At 38.1% G+C, this 26439-nt stretch overlaps 1 protein-coding gene across 2 annotated transcripts in view; it reads right to left on the reverse strand.

Annotated features, from left to right (window-relative positions):
- Window positions 1-350: 350 nt before the first annotated feature.
- The window catches only part of GABRR3 (gamma-aminobutyric acid type A receptor subunit rho3), a 55399-nt gene continuing 29310 nt past the window's right edge, over window positions 351-26439 (reverse strand). For both annotated transcript variants that reach the window (XM_090152555.1, XM_031612578.2), the window contains exons 2-9: window positions 21775-21887; window positions 13021-13088; window positions 11325-11548; window positions 8704-8786; window positions 7783-7923; window positions 5324-5476; window positions 3089-3285; window positions 351-2090 (exon numbers count right to left, since the gene is read on the reverse strand). In XM_090152555.1, the coding sequence (XP_090008681.1) occupies window positions 1788-2090; window positions 3089-3285; window positions 5324-5476; window positions 7783-7923; window positions 8704-8786; window positions 11325-11548; window positions 13021-13088; window positions 21775-21887 (1282 nt within the window). In that variant the 3' untranslated portion in view covers window positions 351-1787. The remainder of the gene's footprint in view (window positions 2091-3088; window positions 3286-5323; window positions 5477-7782; window positions 7924-8703; window positions 8787-11324; window positions 11549-13020; window positions 13089-21774; window positions 21888-26439) is intronic.

Here is a 26439-nt window from a genome sequence, read left to right on the forward strand (position 1 = left end):
TACACATCTGCTCAGCTTGAGGTCTGCTGTGCCGCTGCTGTTGCCAAAGCCCTGTGTGTCCTTTGACTTTACGTTCCCAGCATTGTCATGCCTGGTACGGTTCTCCTTTCCATGACAGGATTTCCTGGAAGAGTATCAAAGCTGCCTTAGCTCTGATCATTTGTTTGGCAGGGACTTGTCTGCCAATGTACCCGCTCATTCCATCAGATTTCAATCACTCGGGATACAATGTGTTGCTAGTTTTTCCAGCTCTGTAACTGATAGTTTGACAAATGCAGCTTTTTGAAACAGTAAGAGACATTGCCGCACATTTCCAGCAGGAAAATCAGATAAACCAGAGAGTGGTTCAGACTTCCAAATTTATTCCTATTTCCTAATAATCTTAACCAAGCACTGACCTTTTGACATTTTTTGCCACCACATATTATTATTTTGAGCCAACTTTGTAAATTTAAACCCACTTCATTAAATGACAGATAAAACCAGGAAATTTAAGTGAAAAATACTTCTTACTTTGAGAAGTCACAAAAAGTATTCTTCATTGTTTTCTGGAGTTGTGAACACTTCTGTTGTGTCCCTGAACGTCCTTATTTCAACTTTCTTAGCCAGAAGTGTTACCTTCTTAGCACTACCCTTACCCAGTAAGAGTATTTATTTCCATGCAGCATTCATCTGGGACCAGCAGGATTCCTGTATGTGACTCTGTTTTGGCACAGCTGATTCTTTTTATTTCCTGTGTATCTCAGATCTCAGTGTAGTAACCTGGGCTGTGATGGGGACCAGCATCACATGCAGGCATGAATGGCTTCTCCCCTCATTGTAACTTTCAATCTCAGAAGCCAAGGGTGGGACAAAATCCGAAGTTTTGTCAGAAGTAACAGGTTTGTTTGTTTTCTTGATAAAGTATTCTAAAATATCTTCCTCAAAGCTAGGTTTCTGAAATGAGCAGCTAGGAAGAAAGCAGGTGATTAGTGTAGGTGCACATGAGGCACGGGTGTGGGGGTGTCACATGAAGGGCACACCTTGTGTAGATGATGCTATTTACTCGCGGGGAGGTGGCTGTAAGACCCCAAGTGCATTGGTTTGGGTCATTATTCCTGTGCTATCTTGGGGACTAGTGAGAAGATTTCTCCAAAATAGAGGTCCTTTCCAGTAGCCTAATGGAAAGCCAGGGACAGCTGACAGGAAGATTTTTCTTGAGGCATTGGTTATGCACAGTGTACAAAGCCTCTTCAACTCTTCCTGCTTTCTGCTGGTCTCTGACCCACTGCTAAATCACAGTCTCTTTCCCTATTTCCTTACCATCAAAAAACAAAGGCTCCTGAGGTGCAGACAGGTTGTCTAGCAAAACAGAAATGCAGTAAGTGAAATTGGGGCAGGGACCATTTGAAGGTGATTGGTGCTGACTGCAAAACAACTGGATAACAAGTGGAGAACAAACAGAAGGGCTGATTAAGGGGGAATGGTTAGAGCATAGATGAACACTGGATAACACATTGGCCAGGAGCTGTTATCTGTTTAGGTGTGTGATAAAGGGCTCCCTCAGTGAGCAAGCTACTTCTGTGATACTGCAGCAGTAGCACGCACATTGGGTTGTCCCAGTGAATTATGGAGCAGTCCAGCTGAAAGGTCAGACCGTGAGATTTTTTCCATCAGCAGTTCTGCTGTTAACCAAACCAGCCTTGGTTTGATGCAGAAGCCAGTTTCAGAAGCTTTTAACCCTTTCCTCTACTGCTTTTGCATTACCCATATACCCAAGATAAAATCTAGCTTATAATGATTTCTGTTCATATGTACAAACCCCAGTAAAAAAAGTTGAACACAATATACACACTGGGAAATATAATCCTGGAATATGTGTCAATGACATGATTGTTCTGTAGAATAATCCTGCCCACGTTTCCCTTAAAAGATCTCTTCCTCTTGATGCGAGCTGTGCCCACATTGGAGACACTGATCGTTCGTGCTCGAGTTTCATTCTCTTCACAGCGGTCAGTGAAAGCAGGCAGGTCCATCTCAACATCAGGATCATGGTAGCAGCCGTCAAAAGCCATTGCTTGCACTGCATCAATGTTATACATTCCTGAGGCCTGGCAACAAAAAATAGTTATTGTGAATCTAGCAGGAGCCATTTTAGTAAATGATAAATAAATAAAATAGAAAATAAACAAAGCTTTCTCTCCAGTGCTGTTCTTCACATTGCAATCATAGGGAGAACGTGGCTACCTCACTTACCTCAGATACTACTGAGCCTAAAAGGGGCCCGGCCCCTTTTGCAGCACATGTGCAAATAAAGACATATATGTGACATAACACGCTTGTCTGAGTGACTGTTGCCAGCTGACTTGCATGTGCCTTTGCTTGTGAAATAGAAAAATCAAACTGACTCATCTGTAGGTCTGTGGGAAATTACTTCAAACATTTCTGTGTTTTTTAATAGCAGTATGAAATCGTGTGGGCAACATATGCATCCTTTGTGTGTTCTTCCACTTGTGATATTCCAATGAATGGTTTCACATGTGGGGATATTCTTGAAGGATTTTTTTTTTAAATGAGTGCTTCATAGAAAGCAAATGTTTGACTTGTAAACATTTCTGCTTCAAACACGCTTTTCTAAAAAGGACCTAATCATTCATCTGGTCTCAGGACAAAAAAAAGTCATTAAACCCATCTGCCTAACTGAAAATGAGGAAGCAGAAGAAGGGTAAATAAACTCTGCTTTACAGGAAACAGGAGGAAACATTGCATGAGTATAGTCTGGGATATATTTCAGGGGGAGGAAAAAGATGAAAACATTGTCTTGGTCAATAGAAAAACTGAGAAAAAAAAATGAGCGGTATTTTCCTCTGAGTGAAGAAAAATAATAATAATCAGGAGTTGTGATCCCTAATCTCTGTTAAAAGAAAAGGAAGGGAGAGTAACTTCGGACCTTCTCAATATCTGAGAGGGTGATACATTTCTTCCCTTCAGCCACAAAAAAAAAAAAGTGTGAAACAGAGGAGAATCAGAGACTATCACATTTTTGTGTCAGGATTATTCTGTGACTTCTGTGATGCTTTTAAAGGCAACGAAATGCAGATGATTGTACCTTGCCCCTTTTCTTGAGTTGCTTTCTCTCTTCAATTGTGGTGAGATAGTTCACTGCTGCATATTCAATGACAGACAGGAAGACAAAAAGGAAGCTGATCCATAAATACACATCCACAGCCTTTATGTAAGACACTTGAGGCATTGAGGCACTTACTCCTGTGATGATGGTTGACATTGTCAGCACCGTAGTTATGCCTGCCAAAGAAGAAGGGAAGGTTATCATAATACAGGCCAGCTGGTTCTGTTTATCTCATCACCAATTGCTTGGACAGCACCTGAAGGTGGGTGATTGAGACTGCCTTTAGCTACACAGCACAGGGTCTGAGAAGTACAGTAAGCTATGTAAGCCACCTATCAAAAATAACACTGAAACAGTAATATCTGCCTCTACTCAGTGTGCACAGTCAGAGCTTCAGCCCACCATGTTTGAGCAGTGGGGACACAAGGCTGGTGATTCAGCAGTGCAAGGAGTACTTTCTATGACAGCTTTTCTATGATTCTATAGAGCAGTGAAGGCAAGCTTGTGGTCTTGTTTCCCAGAGCCAGTGTCTCTGCTATACACTTTCTCATCCCTCGAACTTCACTAATGAGCCACCAATTTCCTTCCTAAGCCCTTCTAAAATTGTACTTCTTGGCAATATATGTCAATTTGTATGTCTTTGTCATAATTTCTTGATTCTAAAAACATACATTGAAACTACAGAATGTTTGTTGACTTCAGTGTGTCTAGGATTTCAACTTCATCTTTTCAATTTCTACTTCGACGTGACCCTATTCACCTTGCTTTGCTGTGTTCTGTCTTGGAGAAAATAATAATTATAATTAAAAGAAAAATAAAATCCAACCCAGGCCCTACTTTTAATACACTGAAAATGACAACATGTCAGTAACCTCTGTGAGATTGCAGTGGCAAATAGCACGGTCTTTCACTTTGGTCTCAGTAAAACCTCTGTCCAATTTTATGCTAGTTCAAGCCTGCCAGAATATGCAAGAGTTTTCCCTTTCTCTCTGCAAGTTTCTTATGTTGAAGTTTGGAGTCTACAATATACTTTATAGGAGGAAAGCTGTTTATTAAAAATGTGTGTACTTTAGGCTAGAGAGCTAAGCTTTATAAACTTTGTTGATAAAATTGCCTATAAATTATGTATGCTTATGCTAATTGAATGTGTGTTATTCATTAAACTCCTGATGCATAACATGTTGAATAAACCCATATATAAATTAATGAACATGATCAGCAAGAAACATTTTGACAACATTACAAATGACTTACTGAGAATTTAAACTTTCTTTTTAAACATGAAGTTAAATTTCTTACAAATAAATTGGTAAATGCATTAATAAAACCAGGTATCATAATTTGGTTTTAGATTAATATATTTATGTATCTTATATGAATAGTTTTAGACTCTGGTAATAGAAAGCCTGATTACTATACCTATAGATAAATATTAAGGGCTGCCTAGTACATGATATTTTGTTTCTTAAACAAAGATTCTCGAAGTTTTCACTCGTCCAGGAAATAAAACAACAATCAACTTTTGGAACCAGTCCTTGAACTGATGTCAACTGTCATCACTGAGAAACAACAATGTTATTAAAAAAACCCTACAGTAATCAATCTTTTTATTCCAAGCTGCAGTGTTCTGAATTTAAAAAAACAAGAGCAGAAAGGTGCCCAACTTACTCTTAGCTTTCCACAGCAGCCTGCATGCCTTGCAGAGTTAAGACACCAAAGCAAACATATTCAAAGTGCCTGAGAAATAAAGGCTTTGCTAACCAGGACAAATCAGGAAAATGATTCCAGGTTGGTAGGAAGATATCAACTGTTTCCAGAAAGAAAGCAGAGGTACAAAGCTTTTAGATGGATATTGCACTGCCTGTGAAGTATCTCTCATGAGCCATGAATTTAGGGATGGATCTGAATACTGGGAATAGCAGAAAAAATGTCTTTGAAAAAGAAAAATAAAAAATAATGAAGGAAAACTCTACTCAAGAAATCTGCAGAATCATCATTCATTCCTTCTTTGGTATGTTAGCTGCTAGTACATCAAAGACAGTTAGAAGAAACATACAATTTCCAAACACAGAGGTTGACTAAAGGAGTTTGTATAAAATTATTCACGCAATTATCTGATATATTTGTCTTGTGTAAATAAGAAGCTAAGGTAACTTCAAGATCTCTCCCCTATCCATCCTACACTTCACAAAAGAATAAATGGTAAAGGTTTACCTAGTGATACCCTGGCAGGGACGGCTCTCCTGTCAATCCAAAAAGAAACCCAAGACAGCATCACCATCAGCATGGCTGGGAAATACGATTGTAGCACAAAAAAGAAAATATGTCTCCGGAGTGCAAAGTTTATGAAAAGTCGATTGTACCAGCCTGTTGTTAAAAAGGAGAGGAAAAGGTTGGGGGAGAAAACGAGAACTGTGTTATTTGTGACCTCTGTTTACCAGCCCTGTAGTAAATACCTACGAAATATTGTTGTCATCCTGATTTCATATAGGGCTTTTCAAACTGTCCATCCATACCTCATGGTATAAAATACAGATACCTTGGCATAGAAGCATTGCTTCTTCACTATAAATACGTGCCACACGTTTGCCTTGTTCAGATCTGTTTGCCTGCCCAGTGCTGACTTTAAAGGAAAGGGTGCCATCTAGTGACTTTTGGGGCATGCTTTGTGCAGCAAAGCATGTGTGCAGCTCCGTCTGCAGGGGAAAACTGTATACAGTGAGGTGAAAAGAAGGTAACATGGCTGGCTGTGCAGCATCTGCCTTTCCTATACAACTGCAGACAGAAATGAGCCTGTATGGGAACTGTCATGCCATCACAAAGAGTCACTTTACAAAGAAATATCTTTGCAATTATTTAATATTAAACACACCCTATGTTCTTTCAGGGTTTCGGTTTTAAAAACGATTGTCTTATAAATGGTTTCACATTGTTGCTCCAGGGAGCTCCAAGAGGCTAAAGGCTACACATGTGTGGTTCACTGAGATTCACAGGAAAGATGACACACAACCTGAAGTGCAGAAAGATGCTCTGTGAGCAGCATTTTTGTCCATTTTTTTGTCCAAGAATCTTCAGGAGATGGCCGCCATTAGAATTATGCTGATAGTCCTCTGCTATTCCTCACTTCTGCTGGGGAGGAGGCTGTGCATGTAAACACTTTCTTTCAACAAGAGGCAAAAGAAAAGGAGAAAGTGGAAGCTCCCAACTGACCACCAGAACTCAAAGCCAAAGAAAAGTGCATGCCTACAAATGTCAGTGTTCTAGTTAATAGATACTGTATGTGCATTTATCCCCTGGTTCCTCCCAGTGGTCACCTTAAAGTATTTTCTTCTGTCTTTACCTTGCTGAGTTAGCTTATCTTCAAAACATCTGCATTTAAGTGTTACTTTTTATGAAGTCAGAGGTGCTGTAAAGGTCCTGAAAAGTACAGAGGTGGTATGAGGTTGCACTGCTGTGTGCAACGCTGTCTTTGCTTGCATGAGTGCTTTTTGATGAGAATAGCTGAGTTCCCAGAATGTCATTTGGACACAGTGATAGCAGTTTGGTAGAAACCATCCCAGTCTCCATCTTGCAACAAGGACAAGTTTGACATGGCTCTCAGCAAGGTACAAATGCAATAGCTAGGTATCACCAATTCTCACGTGACAGTGGCTCTTGAAAGCTGGAGCTCTTCTTAGCTCATATACAAGCAAGAGATAAGGATGAAGAAGCTGATCAAGCTGTGAATTTCTCATTGCTTAGGCTGCAGAGTAAATTAAATTGGAATTTCTGCATTAAATGTCAGCCATTGAATCCTCACTGCAAACTTGAATCCTTAATCTTTCTAAAAGGCAAAAAGAAGCTATCCTGTAGTTAAGATATACTAGGTAAGTCTATTTGCAGCCTTCTTGCATGTCTTAAAGGGTTTTTTTTCCAATGAGTTGTGCATTTAACATATTATATGGAATATTATATATTTCATTAAGCTGCCTGTATATAAAGTGCAATAACCTCTCTGAAATGAATCATCTCAGACTAGGAAGTACACTAGAAGCATGACATTTTATCTGGTTAAGAAAAGTATGTTTAGACTACCTACATAGAGAAATATTTCAAAGTTTGTAATTGCATGTACAAATATGTACAAATGCAAAGAAAATAAAAACCACTTTGCATGAAATTGAAATCATAATAAACTACAGTCTTGTGCAGTTTGCTAGAAAATGTAGTTCAAGATCTGTAATGAGGAATAAAATACTGTTTGGGGCAGGCACCTGTATGTAAACAATGTAGCCATGACATAAAAGGATTTTTTTTCTGCAACTTTATGTATAAACATGGAACATAAAGCAAGCTGTGAATTTGACCTCCGTAGGTTATAAATGCACTCATGTAGAATTTTTAAAGTCAGTAGATTTTTAATGACCATTTACAGATCAAGAAAATGAGGAGATTTTAGACCATAGAACACATTGGAGTTCCCTTTTTGAGCAAGGGTTATGCAGGTAATGTGAAGAGAATCTAAGACTGAGGCTAACAGACCAATGTGATTGACAGCTCTCATTTTAACAGATCTCTCAGCAACATTTACTATTGACAATAGTAAATGACATTTACTAATGAATTTGAAGGAGAAAGACAGTCAGTATGGCTGTGTGCCCTTCTTCTTTTCTAATGACAGGGTCTTACTATACCAGTACTGCTGTAAAACGCAAGTCCGCTGGAAGCACTGAATTCTTCGATGAAAAACTGGGAGAGGGAAATGTGCTCATCTGTGCTCAAGGACTCATTTCCATGTTTCCAGTATAACATCAGATCATCTTCGTTGTATGCATCTGTGAGAAGGTAAAAACTAAATCACCTCTGCTGGAATAACACTTCTGCTTGCTTTTCTTAGCAATGGGAGACCGCTCAAAACAATTTGAGAAAACCACAAAGAAACATTTTTAATATCCATTTGCCAGCTAGCTGATGTGGAAAAAAAAGCAAAAGTCATATTGCACCTTGTTGCAGGTGGAGTCCTGTGCCATGCCAGCAGCTCACATGACAGAGGGGGAACATGGGTGTGACCAGGGTCCAGGGCACAGGGATGCAGCTTGGGAGCTGCCATACTGCCTGAGCAGACTGCCCAAGCACAGGCAGTTTGTTCCCAACCAAATAAGAATACATCTTGAGATATCAAAATGCACTGCAGGACACAATTATCTTTCTATGTCCAGTTCTACAGCTTAGTACAAACCATTGAGTCAGGGGTGAGAAAGCAGACATATCACAGTAACACATGTAATCGTTTTCATTTTTCCATGAGGTCAAATACTGACATACTATTTTACTTTTTACTTGCATTCTTTTCCCTCAAATAAAGCATGATTGTTGATAAAGAAAATATTTCAGATTGCAGTTTTGGAACATTAACCCAATCAAAACAAAGCAGAGTGTATGATACTTTTTCTGTCTTCCCATAGTTGAATTATGTAAATATCCAAAACTGGATCCAAAGCTGTTTGATACACAGGTGGAAGGATTCCAGTCACACGCAGGTGGGAAAGGTATTATCAACAAGATGAGTGCTGCTAAGAATGCACTTGAGAGGAGCACGCATAAATTAAACTTACAGCTTTCCAGTTCTAAAGAACAGTTCTGGGTATCCAGAGGAAACCTACTGAAATCCATGAAACACATAGCAGAAACTGTTATTCTGCAGAAAGGAAAAGAAAAACAAGCAGTAAATGAAAAATTTCACACTTTCTCTGGACAGTGTAGGCTTCTGATTGAGATCCCCAAGCAACCTGCTGGTTTGAATCCGAATGATTGACTTTTTCTGCTCCTATTAGATGTTCTAAAATTTCTTTGAGATACTGATATAAAACTAAGACAGTGAGAACATACATTTTTAAAGACAAATACTTTTTCTTATCAAGCATGTTACCCTCAATTTACAAACTCTTCATTGGTCTGATCTTTCATTAACCTTTCATACATTTTGCTTCAAAGGGTTACACTTACCAAGATTTGCAAAGGGAGTTCACATTTTTTAACTAATCTTCTCAGAGACTGAAGTAGATAATTTTATAGATCTGAGCAAATATTATTCCAGTTGCTTTTTTCCCATATTACAATTGCTATTATATGGTTATAATATCTAATTATATCTAATTGCACAAAAGATAAGCTGTGGTTTCTGGAAGAATATTCTCTTCTTCAATACCACAAAAATGTTTTATGCTCTAAAAAGATTAGGTAAACATAGACAAAAACATTAATTTCTCATTCCACTTGCTTTTTCACAGATATTTAGAAGGTAAATGCACCCTAGCATATCAACCAAATAACCTAATAAACAAACAAATAAAAGGCTAGGAGCAGCAATTTAAATATAGTAAATATTGACAAATTTTCATTTCATGTCCCAGCTCGCATGTCATTTGATATTTTATTTTGATATTTCAGTTTTCCCCAGATTGAATCAATTGAATTGACGTAAGTGGTATTGGATGTGTTAGGTATATGAGTGATCTTTGAATATTTGTGATCAATAATAACACTGTAGGTACATTTTTACAAATATCAGGTTTTACTGGGTTGAAATGAGATAGATCTTTAAAACAATGCATAACACTTCCAGCTACAAATGTTATTTCTGTCTTCTAGGTATTGACTACAGATTCATAGGGACAGCAATAAAATGTGGATTGAAAAAAGAAAAAAAAAAAGAGAGACACTATTTTAGTACCAAAACTGGATTTTTGTTCACTTTTTCTTCAATAAAATTCTGTATGCCAGGCACTGAAGAAAAACTGTGGAACTACAAATATCTTGAACATAAGAATTTGGAATATAATCTACCCACTGCATGTAAATCTGTCAATACAAAAAGAGGGTTTAAATGAGCATCCGATTCTTTAGGAATGTATGCATTAACACCACTCAGACTAAAAATACTCTATGTGACCTTAATCATTTCAAAACCTTGGTTCACTAGCCTTATGTCACCCCCTTCCTATAAGTTTGGTAAGAACTGATAGAGAAGGGGAGAAAAGGGACAGGATCTGCCCTTGATACTTATGTCCAGGAAGAAATTTGCAGGCCTGTTAGGAACTCTGAGGATTTGCTCTTCACTGGAATAGAAGCCACCCAGTACCCACCATCAGTTAATGCAGGGCTAAGGCAAGGTAAAGAAAGGAGCTGAGAGAATAAGGGCAACTTGTAAAAGTAGGGCATCAGCTTGCAAATAGGATGTAGGATGCAGGGCAGGGGCTCCCATCACAGAGTCATACCCTCATATTGAGAGCCACTGCTGTAAGCTGAGGTCTAATTCCTCTCTTTAATGAAGCACAGAAGTGATTGTAACAACAAAATTAATAGTTCACCTCATGGTTTCTTGCTGGCCAATATGATTCTCGAACATAAAAGCCTTATGGTATTTTAAAGTGGTGTACAGCAGTTGTGAGGGTTTCTGTATGCCTTCTGAGGGGGTAGATAAATTCATTTACTTGTTGGAACAATTATTATATAGCCAAAAACTCAAATGCTTGCATGACTCTTCCAGTTATCCAGATTAGATGAAATATCACCTCTGAGCACAGGGCTAATTAGTAATAAACTGGAGAGCGGTGATTTCTGCAATGCACAGGCCCCAGAGATTCTACCTAGGGGAAAGTACTTTCATTAAAACTATTTCTGCCACACCATCCACATCTGCTTATAATGTGTAGGTACGTTTAATGGCCTTGCTGTTCCAGTTCTGGAACTGCTGTGATCTGCTCTCTGTGCCTGTCCACAGCCCTGATTTATATTAATGCTATGTTCACAGGTACCCCAGAGTGAAAATAGCAGAGAGAGTTTTAAAAGACTCAGGAAAAAAAGTATTTGTTCTTTGCTAACAATTTGGGGCTTTACTGCACTCAGCAGTAGAATTACTGTAGTTTTGCTAAAACCACAGGTAATGAATTAACATTTGACAAACTTCAGTGGTATTTACAACAGATGAAAAAACTGCCATCATCCTCTGATGGGGAACAATATGTTAATAAGATGCTATCCTTAAGTTATCAATCCTCAATTTATGTTCCCACTGGTACACTGAGAATTTTTAGTTGTCACCAGTACTCAGTATCCAACACCAATGGTTTAACGCCAATCAGTATCCTAACTGCAAAGATTTCAAGTTATTTCTCACCATGCAGAACCCACAACTGTAGCTGTGTATTGTCTTATAAAAGAAGATAGTCCTTACCTTAGACTGAAGAGTACGTTGCCATCAGGGTACACTCGGAGCATGACATTTTCCACAGTTGTATCATGGATGAAAGATCTTTTGGAGTGTACAAAAAACACATCAGGTACCCAGATCTTTTTTATCAGTCTTCCATCAAAAGTCATACTTTTGTTTTTGGTACTACGAAATGAAAGTCTCTCATCCTTCCAGTAATGTCTGAGATATAAAGTCATTGTGAAGTCCTTTGTTTAATTAAAAATAAAAGAAGACAATACATGTTTTATTTACATACAGTAAAAAACAGAACAAAATAATCAACTCATGTAAAGGAACAGTTTCTGCTATGAACATCATGTGGAGGATCCTCAGTGAAAGAAATGAGATGCCATTCAGCAAGATTAAATACAGACTGGAGCTATCTCTGAGATACCTGCTGTTTGCCTCATCACTGGTGTCTGAATTGGGGTTCATGCTTCATATATACTCAGACAGAACAGATTTCAGCAGTCTGCTGGATTGGTGAGGGAAAAAAGAAACTTTAAAATCAAACTAATGTGAACTGGGGGCTTTCCTGTGGAAATTTTCACAAGTTATTCTCAGAATGGACTACAGTTCCTTTACAATTCCTTTATAGATTCTCCAGGTCAGCTTGTAAAATCCATTAATCTGTATGTTTGATACAAAGCTTAGATTTGTATATTTTCTATGAATGAAATGAATCATGTAAAAACACCATGGTGAATTTCATAAGAATAAACAAATTTCACAAGAGTTACAATTTTTAAAAATATGAAATAATCTTAGAGAAATAACATGGCTAAAAATATGCATGTGAAAAAAAAAATGGAGAGGCAGCTGGAAATTCAGTCTGAGCTTCTGTACAGCCTGACTGCTCTGTGCTCACCTGTCTAGCTTTTCCATTTTTAGGCAGGTATCACTCATCTTGATAAAACAGTTACTTCTGAAAATAATACTGGAAAGATAATTAGGCCTCCTCCTGTAACATGACTTTATACCTGTGTGAAACCTACTGATTTAGGTAAGATTGTAGAGGAATGCAGGGGTTCATATAGATAGAACCCATAGCAATCTCAGCATCGACGATTAGATCTACTCTTGGCATGAGAAGATTACTGTAAATGAGATCTCTTTGCCAAGTTAAGGTGCCCAGCTGTTCTAGGTCTAAGCAAATTGCCACTAATGTTTGGGTGATACTATTAGTGATAATTTTGGAGGAGAAACAAATATCCTGCATTCCTCTGCTACATGTCCTTAACTATAGTTGAGGGTGTTTCCTAGAGCTCGTTGTTATATTTATATTTTTATATTTCCATTTGTTGTATCCACTATTCCACCATGACAGAAAGGATGAGAAATATTAAGATCTGCAGAAGGAAGGACGCAAAATACATGAACCCTCATCTTCAATAGTGCAGAGCACTAAGAGTTTATGTGGAAGCCCATGGGCCTTACTGAATTGCTGGCATTTCCAATAAGAGCGCTCTGTTCTGTTCCTCTGGGTTAGTTAGGGAAATGTTCAATGTGTGCTTATACTTAACACTTACTAACATAAATGAAGATAACTTCCATGCTTCACAGCAAGGCTGTGCTCTTCTAAGAGTTCACTGTCCTTTAATGTATTGTTCTGTGTCATCCACCTGGATGCTTCTGGGACCCTGAGTTTTGGCTGAAATTCTTTATCTCACCAACTTACCATGTCAACTTCAGATATGCTGTCAATGCTTTCTACCTGCACATCAATGCCCACAGGTATTGGCGACCCTTCAATGCAACAGAATGAAAGAGTGATGAGGAACGTATGTCCATATTTTTAAAGGGAAGACTGTGTATTAACAACATGCAGAGTACACCCCATACCATCGTTTGCTGTGGTCTGTCCACCACAGTATACCGAATGAGAAACTCCTTGGCAACACAGTAAAACCCAACATTAAATAGTTGCAGAAATAAGTGCATAAGAAATAATGATTTCTTTGCGGCTAGACTAGTTATTGACATTGCAGTTTAGACAGCAGTGCAAGTTTCCTCTCAGTGCCAAAGCTAATGAACTGCTTGAAGTGCCGTAGAGAAAAGCTGAGTAAATATACCACCTACACCAAAGACCACAAAGCTTACTTGTCAGTCCCAACTCTTATTCCCACACTTACAAGCAAAATGCCTACTATGCTTCCTAATTACCTTTACTAACTTAATTATTTAATGTTTAGCATAAGTATCTGTGAAAAGGGATTACTACTTGCTCACTACCTCATAAAGGAAAAGCCGTGCACGCACTAAGCATATGACAAGATGGAGAATTGTGTGTACAATGTATTGCTGAGTAGGTAATTTATTCTCAAGTACAACACACACTGAATTGCAGTCAGGGACTTTTTTTTTTTAATATATCACATCACTGTTTCATGCTACTGAAAAAGGCTGTGGATTTACAACACAGTGCAGACTGAATTAGTGTATTATAAAGCAGTATTTGCATTTTTGCAATAAAGGGATTAAAACCTATTAAAATTACAGCAAAATATATTTCTTCCAGTCTCCTCAGTACACAATATCTAGAATTAAAGGCCTAATTATATACCTGTGTAATCTTCAGCAAGCAAGTCATTCCACTTAAGTAACTGACTAAGCACTTCCTTACAGAAGAGGGGGAGTAGAAAAATTTGTGCACATATGTGTACAATGAAGAATAGTCTGCATTTGGAATGAATAATAAACCACTGTACTTGTTCCAATTACATTTGTAAAAAACAGTCCATATTTTTAAGGGGAAGAAATGTTTGCTTTTAAAACATTTTAAAAGCAAACATTTAAATATTGTAATACAAAACATTAGTACAAAGAAGTCTGAACAAACAGGAGATAGCAATAGCTCCTTTAACTTGTCTTTTTCTTTTTCTTGCATTTTCTTTAGAGTAAAGCCAAAGTAGTCCAGAAATATCATTCTCCTGATAACCAGCCACAATACTGTGTCTCTTTTTGGAATTATCCTTAAAATAGCAGCCCTTGAGGATTACGCAGCTGCCTCCAGTTCTTAACAGTGGAGATCTTGAACTATTTTTGAGGTATTTTAAAATCTGGCTCTGTAATCTCTTGATTTGTCTTGTATATTTTAATGGAGGGTTTGACCCTGCATAGAACAGATGTGAATGTGTGTGGAAAAACAAGGTAAATCGTGACCAGAGTTAGCAGGGCACACAGGAGCATGTCTCTGCAATGACAAGAGCTGTGCTGCCTGGCTGAGAAATCATCTTTGCTTCTGAAACGAATCTGTGGCTCAGTCCATCTGCAAGAGGCTCAAAGATCAAAACAGAATTCAGTTGACTAGTGCATAAGTAATACTCTAGATAGCACTTGGGGTAAACTGTTTCTTTTGGAGAGTAGAGAATGCAGGAGACATCTCCCTGAGAGGCTGGTGTACAAGAGTATTGACATACATATCCAATCACTCTTTTTCATGCAAACTGATAAAATTGTTTGTGCCTCTCCTAAACCAGGTTCAGCTACGTATCTTCTTTATTTTTCCCACACAATCCCAACCACACCACATAAACAGTTTACTTCTGCTAAATACTGATTTGTAACAAGTATTGGTACAAAAATGCTGGATTGTAGTCTGAGCTGTCATCCTCTCATCATTCCACCGAAATCTAAATATGTTGTGAGCTGGAGACACGTTTAGCCTAAGTGGGAGCTGTAGTGGGATTTATACATGCTGTGAACATCATTCACAGGTGGCATCCACGCATCATTTAAATGCAAACATGGCAGAAAGATGAGGCAGTGTCTATCAAGCTCCTCATTTGCATGATGCAGCAGGATCAGCCCACTTTGCAGAGCTGATACCTGAGCTAGCTGTAAGGCAGGGTGAGTCAGGGAGCAAGCTAGCTGTAGAAGCACAGTGCTCCGGCCTAGGAGCATGGTCATTACTAAGACTGACAACAGTGATGAAATATGGCCTTGTTGATATTTAGAATCCATGCAGTGTAACCAGTACTTTCTGGATTTCTAATTGAGATGAGACAACTTGGGCCTTAGAAATGTCTGTTGATTGCCAGAGGAGCTTCAAATAGGCAGAAGAACTGCATTTTATCTAAGCTTACTCACCAAGAAGCTTGAACTTTTTTTATATTATATCTCCAAACTTACTCTGGAACTGTGGAAGAGGCAAATGGTAGGACATACTGGAAGTGTTCATATCTGAGTACACCTGATCTTAACTGGTATTACTGAAACTTCGGGAGTGATCTGCGTAACTAGAATGTTAAAACCTGTGTGTTAAGTCCCACTGACATGTGAGTGTAGTTATTTGGAAAGAGGGGGAGGAGAGGGAAACTACTCTCCATGTAAAACAAAGGCTTTTACCAGTTTTGTGGTCAAGAACAAGCAAACTGTTTTCCATTAACATCCTTCAGACATGCAGGGAACTTCCACAAATTATATTACAGAACAAGATGACTGGCTTTTCAAGTAAACACACACCATGCATTGCAAGGAATGCATTTTTTTTCTGAGTGACAGATCTTCAAAGTGTAACGATGGCAGTACTAACAATTTCTTGGGCTGTGTGAAAAAATACAGACTATTTTCTGCCCCCAACAAGCACTATTCAAATGTGGGCAGAATTTCAATTAATAATTCATGTCATCTGGGCAGATAAAAAAGAATTGGTCACAGAACTAGCAGCTTAAATACACGTGACTACTTTGATTACATGCACACAAGCTGAAATGCTAGTTACACATACATATGCATTCTTTATTTCATTCTTTGAATGAACAACTTGCACTCAGTTGGGAACTGTTATAAAAGCAAGTCAGTGTGAACAGTGAAGAGAATAACAGAGATCAAAATCTGCAGCCAGGAGAATTACAAAGGGTGTTTCTAAAATGAAATACAGAAAAACAGAACTTTTGCAATGAAATTGGTTCCTTATGTGGTAGAATTGTGAAACATGCTCCTTAGAAATAGATTCCTATTCTTTTCCTGTGCATTGGCCAAAGAGCATGCTCATACTGCTTAAGAAGAAAACCCTGTTCAGTTTAGCATTCACCACAGACAATTATAAAACCATACTGACAGATCATAGCAGCTGCAAATATTTTCATCTCATTCTGATTCTACTTTGGCAACAAATTTAAGTGGATGATAAATACACGAAGCATAGATATGCAGTCCTGGTCACTTCAGTGACCTGAAACATTATTGTATTTCTGCCACTAACACTAACATGCTAGCAAGAAATGTTTTGGCCCTACTCTTGTCCACACCTTCTGAACTTTGTAGTTTTCTTGGAACATTTATTTCTGTGATTAAAAATCAACTCCACCAGAAACAGTAATAATGAGATGTTGGAAACAGGTTGCTGAGTAGTAGAAATTTTCTGTTCTCTGGGTTTGTTCTATCAAATTTGGATGTATTTAAGAAAAAAAACATTTCAATAAACATCCCAAAACAGGCAGAAAGGGTCACTTTTCTACTCCTATGTCAGCACTACAGCTTTCCTCTTAATATACTGAGAATTTCAATCTCTGGCTGACCATCAGGCAATGACATCAAATTCACTTTGAAAAAAAGTAACCAGAGAAAAGCTGTGTTTTTTATTTCCCAGTCTGACAAGACTGGGGATGGCAGAGAGGATTTAGTTATTAAATTGAGCAGCTTCAGTTGCTGCTGGAGCGTTGCTACAAATCATTATTTTAGAGGGATTAGTGATTTTCACAATGGAGGTTCCACAGATTTTCAAGATAATTACTCCCCAGCAGAAAAAATAGAATTGTTTTCAGATGGATTTATCCTAACACAAGCCATTTCTAGTCTATTTCAAAGGTTTAACATAGCAAGAAGAATTTTTTAATAGATAGAAAGACAGACAAATTCTATTATATTGTAAAAAGAGATATTATTTTAGCATTTTAGGATCAATTTCTACAGTAATAACAACTTGCTTAATGAATTCTGTGGTATTTTTGTAGAAGTCAAAGCTTTGTACATATAGTTCAAAAGACTGCACCTGCAATTCCCTGAGATAACTGTTGAATCAGTCACTGATTTTTCACAGTTGTCTTGGTAACAGTGCTGGAAAAAAACTAAGTCTACAAAACCTCCCTGTAAGGGAGAGAGAAACCGAGGAAGGATTGAGGTCTCTACAAAAGCTTTCTTCTAAAAATGGTTTGTGGGCACATAGAGAAGGAAAACCAGAGACAGAAGTGAAACAAGCCACAGGGTGGTGTGGATGTATCTTCTTTCTCTGGCAATGAGTGAAACAGCAGCATTACTGGCAATGGTATTTTCTTCTTACTACTCTTCTATTTCTTACTTATTTACATGGAAAATGAAGGGGGATGAGTTAGCCATAGCTACCTCTTGGAACAAAAGAATTACCAGTGTACAAAAAAATATCTAGGAGAGGGTGCCTATCAGAGGTCTTGCAAATTTCCAAAACATTTCTCTCCTGTTTTGGATCCAAACTATTCTTTCCACGTGGAAGAAAGACATGCCACTTTCACCAGAGTCACTCTCCTCCAGCAGAGTGAGAAGTTTCTGACCTTTCAAGGAGTGATGAATTAATAGAACCTCTGTTCCTCTGAAAGCTTGGAATAAAGACTGTGCCAAATTGCTGATTGAGATGCAATTTGTGTAAGATGTGGGAAAATGGTTTCAAACTGAAAGAGGGGAGAATTAGATAGGATATAAGAAAAAAAAGTTCTTTATGATAAGGGAAGTGAGGCACTGGAACAGGTTGTCCAGAGTGGTGGTGGGTGCTCCATACAGGAAGACAAGATCAGGCTGACAGGGCCTTAAGCAAGCTGACCTAGCTATAATTGTCCTTGTTCATCGCAGGGAAGTTTGACTAAATGGCCTTTAAAAGTCCCTTCCAACTCAATTATATGATTCTATGCAAATTCTCTAGAAATACTGTTACATCTTGACCAGATAATTTCTACTAAATTATTTTTCAACATTTCTAATACATGCTAATGTTATTATCTCCTTTGGTAGTTGACATAACAGAGATAACCAATTCTAAAATTTCTTCAACTAACACATTAGTTAACCCTAACTAACTCTATTAGCATAGATCCTGACAGGTCATTAAGACACAAAAGAAGAGAAAAATAAAGTTGTTATACTTCACACACACATATAGAGAGCTTACTTGTACATAATGACAATTAGCATGTGGTTTTTCCAATCTTTAGATTGCAAAATAGTTCACAGACCATATGGAAAGATTTTATAGTTAGCAAAACCAAGGCACAGAGGAATAAAAGAGTGACAATTTGTTAAATGGCAATGTAAATTTTTAGCATGTGGGAAAAGAACTCAGGTAACCAAGAACTCAAATTCTGCCAGTACATTAAATTAAGAAAATTCAAAAAAATGGTATGATATGGGAAAATAGATGCGTAAATATAGAAAGGAACATCATTTTAAAAGGATTTCTAAGTGTGGCTCACTAAAACAACATCTTCAGTGTATATAGTTTTGGCTGTCAAGGCAGCCAGCATGGTTGTCCTCAGATCTGAGCTGCCAAAAGTCTCAGTTCAGCATCTGATACTGACATGTGCTCACCCTCATCTTTAAAGAGCACTAATATATCCTCAGGAGAAAGAAATCAGCCATGTGAGCAGGGTCATAGTTATTTCCAGTAATGCTACAGCCAGTAGTATCAGAGTCCACAAGCTCTATATTCATTTGCCCCAACTCTTTTCCTGTGCAGATGTTTGCTCAGTTTACAAATAAAATTCACCATGTGCTCTGTTTTTCCATTATTATAAACACTAAAAACTCTGGGTCCTGTTATCTGCTTCATTCACTTTACATATGTGGGGCTAAATGAAATTAAACAAGCCAGATTTAGATTTAAGAGTTTAGTGAACTGAGGAATCTACAGAAGGTTAAAAGCAGTGTAAATTTTCCAGCTGCTTCTTCCCCATAGCTGGTGCAAAGGATGATTTATCTTTTCAAGGAAAGGGGCACAGTAGAAATTAACAAAATTTATCATTCCAGCTTCATGACATACCCAGAAAATCCCAATGAGATACACAGAAGGGGGAAAAAAAATCAACTGTCTTTTAAAGAATAATTTTAAAATACTTCTTTTTCATGCAGCTATTTTGACCTGTTTTGTTGTTGTTTTAATTTTTCACATCAGTAATGTGAATTCATGCATTGTGCTGAGCTGAATAAATCATGCACTGTGGCTCATGACAGATTCAAGCCCTTGAGGAATCACAGTATTGAGCTGCTTTATTACATTTGATAAAACAAAGCCAGAATCTCATCTGCTTTAAATACATAAAACCACAGTATTGTAAGTCTTCATGCAGTTCAGAGCCATGTTGTGGCTGTGAGAGCAGTGTGAAGAGGAGAAAAATTAATAAAGTCCTTGTCCCCTATCTGTGTCAGTCCCAGGCTATTGCTGTAGTGAATGTACTGCAAGAGTTGATGGTGGCAGTGCTCACCTTGTGGGAAGGATATATGTGATTTCTAGTCAGTGTCTGCAAGGCAGTGGCATCTCTAATTTCATCTTCTCTAGTTAGGTTTCCTTCTACTGCACACTTATTCAACAGTGTTTGTCAGAGAAACCCATACTCTGCTGTCAGACAGTAAGTCTAGGTATGTTATTCAGATTTATGTGTCAGCTGCTTTTGTCCTATGATGAGATCACAGTTCTGCAGTTGTGTGCTAATCGTTGTCCCTCATTAACCTGTCTCTTCTAGAAATCAAGCCATTCTTTACTACTGTAACATCACTGAAATCTACAGTAAGACTGGAATAATGGAGTATAAATTTAGGATCAACATTCATTTCCCTGAGAGTTTTTACTGTATGCTGTAAAAAAACATATCCATGTTTTATTCTTAAAGAGATTGACTTGTAAGTATTTCATTTATTGAGTTCTGAAAACACAAAAGCGTGTGAACTCTTGGATGTGACTTTTACAAGTGTCACCAATGACACTACAGCATGTGAAGAGCAAAGTAAAGCATAAAGCTGGAACACTGTTCTGCTGAAAGCTATTTCTGAAAGACAGGAGTGCAGCTGAAATTGTACCCATGGCAATGTGATTATTAGGAGGACTGTGCAATGAAGTCAGTGGAAAAAAAACACAGCTGGCTTCAAAAGGAATTGAATGGGCTCTATGATTAGTCATCTGAAAATAAAAGGACAAGGGGAAAAAGCCTGGTACGGATTTGCTGGGTACAAAAATTTCACATGGACTGTGGAAAATTAGAATTAGAATTGCCAGATAACAGGCTATATTCTGAAAGCTACTTTTATGTACATCAGAAGTATTGCTTTCTGGGATGATCCAGTGATAAAGTACATCTTGAATTGTTGCTTCTTTCATTGAAATGCTACTTCTGAGATGTTACTCTCAAAAATTCAAATGCCTTGTGTGACAAGGCAGGTAGTAAGAGGAAAATATCCAGAATGAAAGATAGTAGGCTAGACAGGAATTAGGCAAGAGGTAATTCTAACTTTGGCTGCCAAGATATAGAAATTACATGATTATTTCTTAGAAGACAGGGAAGATTTTAGTTCCCCGACAAGCCAAAATTCGTAGAATAATGACAAATCCTTTCACACTCAACCAATGCATCCAGAAAGGCTTTTCTTATTCCATGTTTCATTCTCCTGGCATGCTTGCCAGGCCCAATATCCCCACAGCTGGTGTCAACAATAGCTCCACAGGCTTCAGCTAGCCTCCCAGATTTGTGCCTGTTTACACAGTTGATTATTGCTCTTCATATATTTTATTTTGGCTTCATAAACCAGAGCTGTTCAGTTTGCTTCCATGAATCATGAACGCTGAGCTGATGACACAAAAGCTCAGGTAAAGCTTAATTATAGGGCAGCTTTCTCATCTTACCACTCATGAAAGAGTCATAGAGGGAGTCAAGGAGAGTCAAAATCCAAATCCCATTCAATACTCACATTATCCACATGCAATTTAGTTAAATGAAGGAATAATCATCATAGAGCCTAAAAATGCAGAAACTGCATGGTAATAAACTGAAGGCCTGCTATTAAATGTTATGCAGAGTAAAGATTTAGGAATTCATGTTACATTTCAATCTCTCAAAACAAATATGATGATAACTAATTTGCTAATTGCTACTGAACTATGCAGTTTCCAGGGATACCTTAATCACTATCAAAGAGTAGTATTCTGACAATATTACCCCTGTTATTCAGTTTTGAGAAGAAGGCAATTTGAATATTTTCTCTTACTGCTACACCAAACAAAATATAGGTGCTTTGCTTTCAAGTACTTTTTGGTTTCTTCTTTATTTTCTGAAACTCACCAAAAGAAGTGAGCTGTAATTAAAGCTGTCGTGTCATTCAATTTTAAATGGCATTGCCTGACAGCATTTAAGCAACTTACAGATCGAGAATGAACTATTAACAAGTGCAGCACTGGTACCTGCTACTTGCTTACCTCCAAATCCAGGTCTCAGTGCAAAGTCATGGTCCTCTATGCGAAGAAGTTGCTCAGATTTAAGTGGCCGGACTTTGGTGCTGTCAAGTTTCCTCATTTTAATATCTCGTTTGCTATGTTTAAAAAAAATAAAAAAGTAAGAAACTTTTTTTTTTTTCCTTCTCAGCAGAAGGCTCATTTAATGAAGCAGAGATTCAAGAACCCTGGACAGTTAACAATTGAATCTGGAGCGATAAAGGAAATTACTGCATTGCTAAAGTCAGGGAGATCCATATTGTGAAAAGTAGGGAAATCAGATATGAGGGCACCCAGGTTCATGAGGAACACCTATTACAATCATAGAATCATAGAATCACCAAGGTTGGAAAAGACCTAAAAGATCATCCAGTCCAACCATTCACCTATTACCAATAGCTCCCACTAAACCATGTCCCTCAACACCACATCCAGTCTTTCCTTGAACATCCCCAGGGTCGGTGAAGTTCCCTCAGAGACTGAACCTATCACTATGCAAGAGATTATAGCCAACTGAAAAAAATGGCACTGTCCACATTACTGCTTTCAATAAAGACTTGGAAATAGCACTGTATATCCATGGTTTTAAACTACTTCATATTATCTATATTACAGAGACAATTATATTTTTATTTCAAATGGTTTTTTGATTGTTTTTTTTTTAATTTATTTATTTATTGTTGATTGGTTTGGTGGGTTTTTTCCCCCTTAGAAGTTCAAATGAGTCAATAATTTCCCTGAAGAATTCTGAAACTGATAGTCCTGGATCCAGGAAGTTCCTTTTTGACATCCTCTCAAACATCCATCTGTTGTGGCCACGTTACATGCTAATATGTAATTTCCTGTTTGTTTTTTGCTCGTTATCTCATCCTCTGTTTGCTGGTCAGGTACACAGTATTCATTTGTATCATAGAATACTGTCTTTGTGGTTTATATTATGTTGCACATAACTGAGCCTCTGGGAAGCACTGAGGCAACACAGAGGAACCTGTTCAGGTGCTCTTAGCAGGTTGCCATGAATTCTGCAGTTCTTTCTAGGGACTGCTGCTAACTCTCTTCCCTTCACAGAATGTACTGCACCACATTTGAGATTCCATGCAGAAGTTCACTACCTGAGAAAGGAATTGATGTGGTATGTATGCAATTTAAAATGACCAGTAGCTGCCCATCACAGTGCAGCCTTCCTGTCCATTTTTCTCGTACACAGAAAGTATGTCACAAACAGTAGGGAGGTCCAATACATACTCATATCCCAAAGTATTGGGTTAAAACACAGATACGGTCTGCAGCCAGTCTTGGCAGCTCAGGGAGACAGCCTTTAGAAATAATTGGTTACATTATTTACTTTGGCTATAGGGAAAATGCTATGATGCTTCCTTCATTTTCCACTCCTTCTTGCGTGACCTGCTCTAAGTGGCTGGCTCCAAGTAGTAACAGAACCAGCCAAAACTTAGCTGGAACATTAAGCTTAGTTTGGGGCATTCCTTTCATGAAAGATGTGGGAAGCTCTCAAGGAACTGCTGCTGCTTAATTTGGAGGAAGACTGAGGGCATGCACCACAGCTTCAGAACGCATAACGAGCTTCTACAGAGCCCTTTTTCCATGTCCTCTCACAGGTAGGATCAGGAGTGGCAACAAGGGAGATCTGTGTCACCCCCTGGTGAGAACAGATTGCTTGGGGAGGTTTTAGGCTATATATTAGACAGAAATCTGTAGGAATGAATTAAATACAGCTATGTTGCCACAGGCAAGGAAATCTCCCTAGAGATCATTTCTTTCACACCTTTTGTGATTCACTGAGACTTTCCTGCCAGTGACTCTAATTGTTACTTCAGACTAGATGATTGAAATTTTTATAACTATTTGCCCTGTGGTCAAACACTGATTATCTTAACACAGAATACCTTAAGATAAGGTATATCTGCAGCTATTTTGGCTTTTTTCTCCTCTCTGCACTCCCCAGCCCCTATTTTAATAATGAAAGCCGAGAATTTACTTCTAAAAATGCTATGTTACAGAGATGCTATGATGTCACTGGCTGCGAGGACCAGAAGCACTGGGCTTGACCAAGTTTATCTACCTGTCTTTCTTGAACTGTGGTACTGTTGCATGAACCAAATATCAGGGCAATCATCCATCAGGTATATCAAAGAAAGACTTTAGTTTTCTCATTATTAAAATTACATGGATGCTAAAATGAAACGTCACGCATCAGAGAATTAAAGCTGCCATAAGCAAGCCTGTTTGTGTCAGAGCAGAATGGGCAGTAGATACAAACACCTGAATTGCTCTGTAATGGGCGTGCAGGAAAATTCTGCTGCTTGGGAACTGATGTAAGAGGTAATGATGAATTGTGTTCAGAATGCTTTGGCACAACTAATTCAGTTTGGAAGCACCAGGTTATTTGTCACTAGATGTGCTGAGGAAGATACCTGTTTGAGGCTCCCATGATTTCCCAGGAAGAACAAGGCTGGAGCTACAGTACAGCTATTATAACTTCTTACTGGAAACATGTATGTGACTGAGGAAAAATTTCCTTAGTCATCTCAAAAGGGAAAACATAAGCACCCATATCAGGCGATTTTTCTTAATAAATCACTGAAAATAGATGCTATAGGATTTTGATGCTTCTTCCATTTTCTCACATGAGTAAAAACAAACAGAAATGCTGCGTAAATGAAAAGCGCCTTTTATGTCCACTTATTTGAATAGCATCTTCAAGCTGATGCTCTATATACAAATGGTGGAGTAACTGTAAGTATTTCTAGCTGCTCTCAGAAGTGGTTATTCAAGCTAGGAAAGATCCTGCAGGGGTCAGAATAGTATTTCCGTTACAAATATGTAGCATCTTTTCTTCAGTACCTCCTTTTGGCAGAAATTATTTTTTAATTGTAAAGGGGAAAAAACTCACTTACATGCAGTTGTACATATTCTTGACATGAATTTCCTGGATGCTGGTACCATTGCACATGTAAAGATATCAACTTTCCTAACAATCCTATTAAAAAAATCTAAAATATATTTTTTTAAAAACACACTTATGCTTCACTTTTTTCTCCTGCTTGCCTGCCTCTCCCACCCAAGGCTAAGAAATGTTCTCCAGCAGATATTCCTTTAACATCAGCATCTGGACTCCAGATGTTGTTCCTTGGCTAAGAGTTGCAGTATTACATTCTCCTCACTGCAGCTTTAAAGTTGTTTAACTGATGACTCGAAGGGAATTGCATGCATTTGTTTACTCCCAAGAAATCCTAGACCTGTATCTTGCTATTGATCAGTAACACAGCATTGTGAAATCATCAGCAGATATTTTTATGAATGCTCCTTCCCATGGAGCCAATTCCATTAAGCAGCTGAAGAGAAAGATTTAACTAGTGTAGGTCTCAGAAGAGCTTCTCAAGGTCATTCAAGACCACAGTAGTGTGGCAGTTGCCAGTGGAACACTTTGTTCTCACAAAAGCACACCAAAGACATAGTTTGTATTTCAGCGGTCTGTTTGTTACACAGCTTTGGCTAGAGCACCATAAGTCTAAATCTTGCAGTTGATTTTCCATCCTTGTTTTGTGGCAGATGTCAGGCTGCATTGTTTGAGAGGAAAAGCCCACATGCACTTAAGGAAAGAACATCCCTCTTTACTGTCTGGGGTAGTTGTAACAAATGGATATCTGATAGAGATGTTGGTGTCGGCATAGATCTGGGCAATAGAAAAAAATGGTCTTGTCAGCCTCAGTGAAGCACGTGCTCAAGAAACAACTGCTTTCGATTACAACAGCTCTACTTTTCACGGTTGTCTTTCAGACAACATTTATATTATGTAAATGAAATTGTAGCCTATAATTAAATTCCAGCTGAGGACATAAAAAGCATTTGAAATGTTTCAGATCACATAGGGAAGACATCCCTACTGGCGTTTATACCAGAAAATTATTGGAAGCACTAGCTCTTTGTATGAAAAACTAGTGAGATAGTGTTTGGATTCTTCATGACCCAGTTTTGTTTCATGATCCTGTGGCTCAGTGCCTTGTTGCTTTACAGAGCTTTCAAAGAGCAGTTTGTCACTATCTAGAAAACCAGAGCAACTAATTCAGAATTCTTTAACAACAAATGAATATGTGTCAGGCTTCTAAGACAAACTCATCTGCTCCTATATAACCTTGAATGAGTAACAGGAAGTGAAAGGTCAAAGGTCTGCTCAAGGAAATGAGATCATATCTGGCTGAAGCATTTAACCACAAACTATCAACAGTGTAGTTCCATAACCAGTGGCTTCTGGGGAGTGATGTAGTTAGTAATCTAACTGGTTGCCTTTAAGTTACCACGTTACTGAAACTTTTCTATGGTTCAGGGAGAAACCAGACAAGTTAATGGAGAAGAAACACAAAGAAGGTCACTAAGTCTGCAAAAACTACACCAAACACAGTAAGTTTCTGAGGGAAATACAGTGACTGGAGGCCCAGGGTCTACAAGGAGAAAATATTTTCTGTGTTTGCCCTGTACTTAATCTTCCAAATTGCTGCTTAAAGCCATTGTGAGAAACAGGTCACAATCGTAGATGGACATTAGGCCAAATGCTATGTGGCTCTTCTTCTGTTTTAATGTCCCATGCTATTTATAAGAAAGCAAAAGCCTTTGCAACAGACTGGAGGAAGT

The sequence above is a fragment of the Phasianus colchicus genome, chromosome 1 (assembly GCF_987193195.1).
Source record: "Phasianus colchicus chromosome 1, bPhaCol1.hap1.1, whole genome shotgun sequence".
NCBI lineage: Eukaryota > Metazoa > Chordata > Aves > Galliformes > Phasianidae > Phasianus > Phasianus colchicus.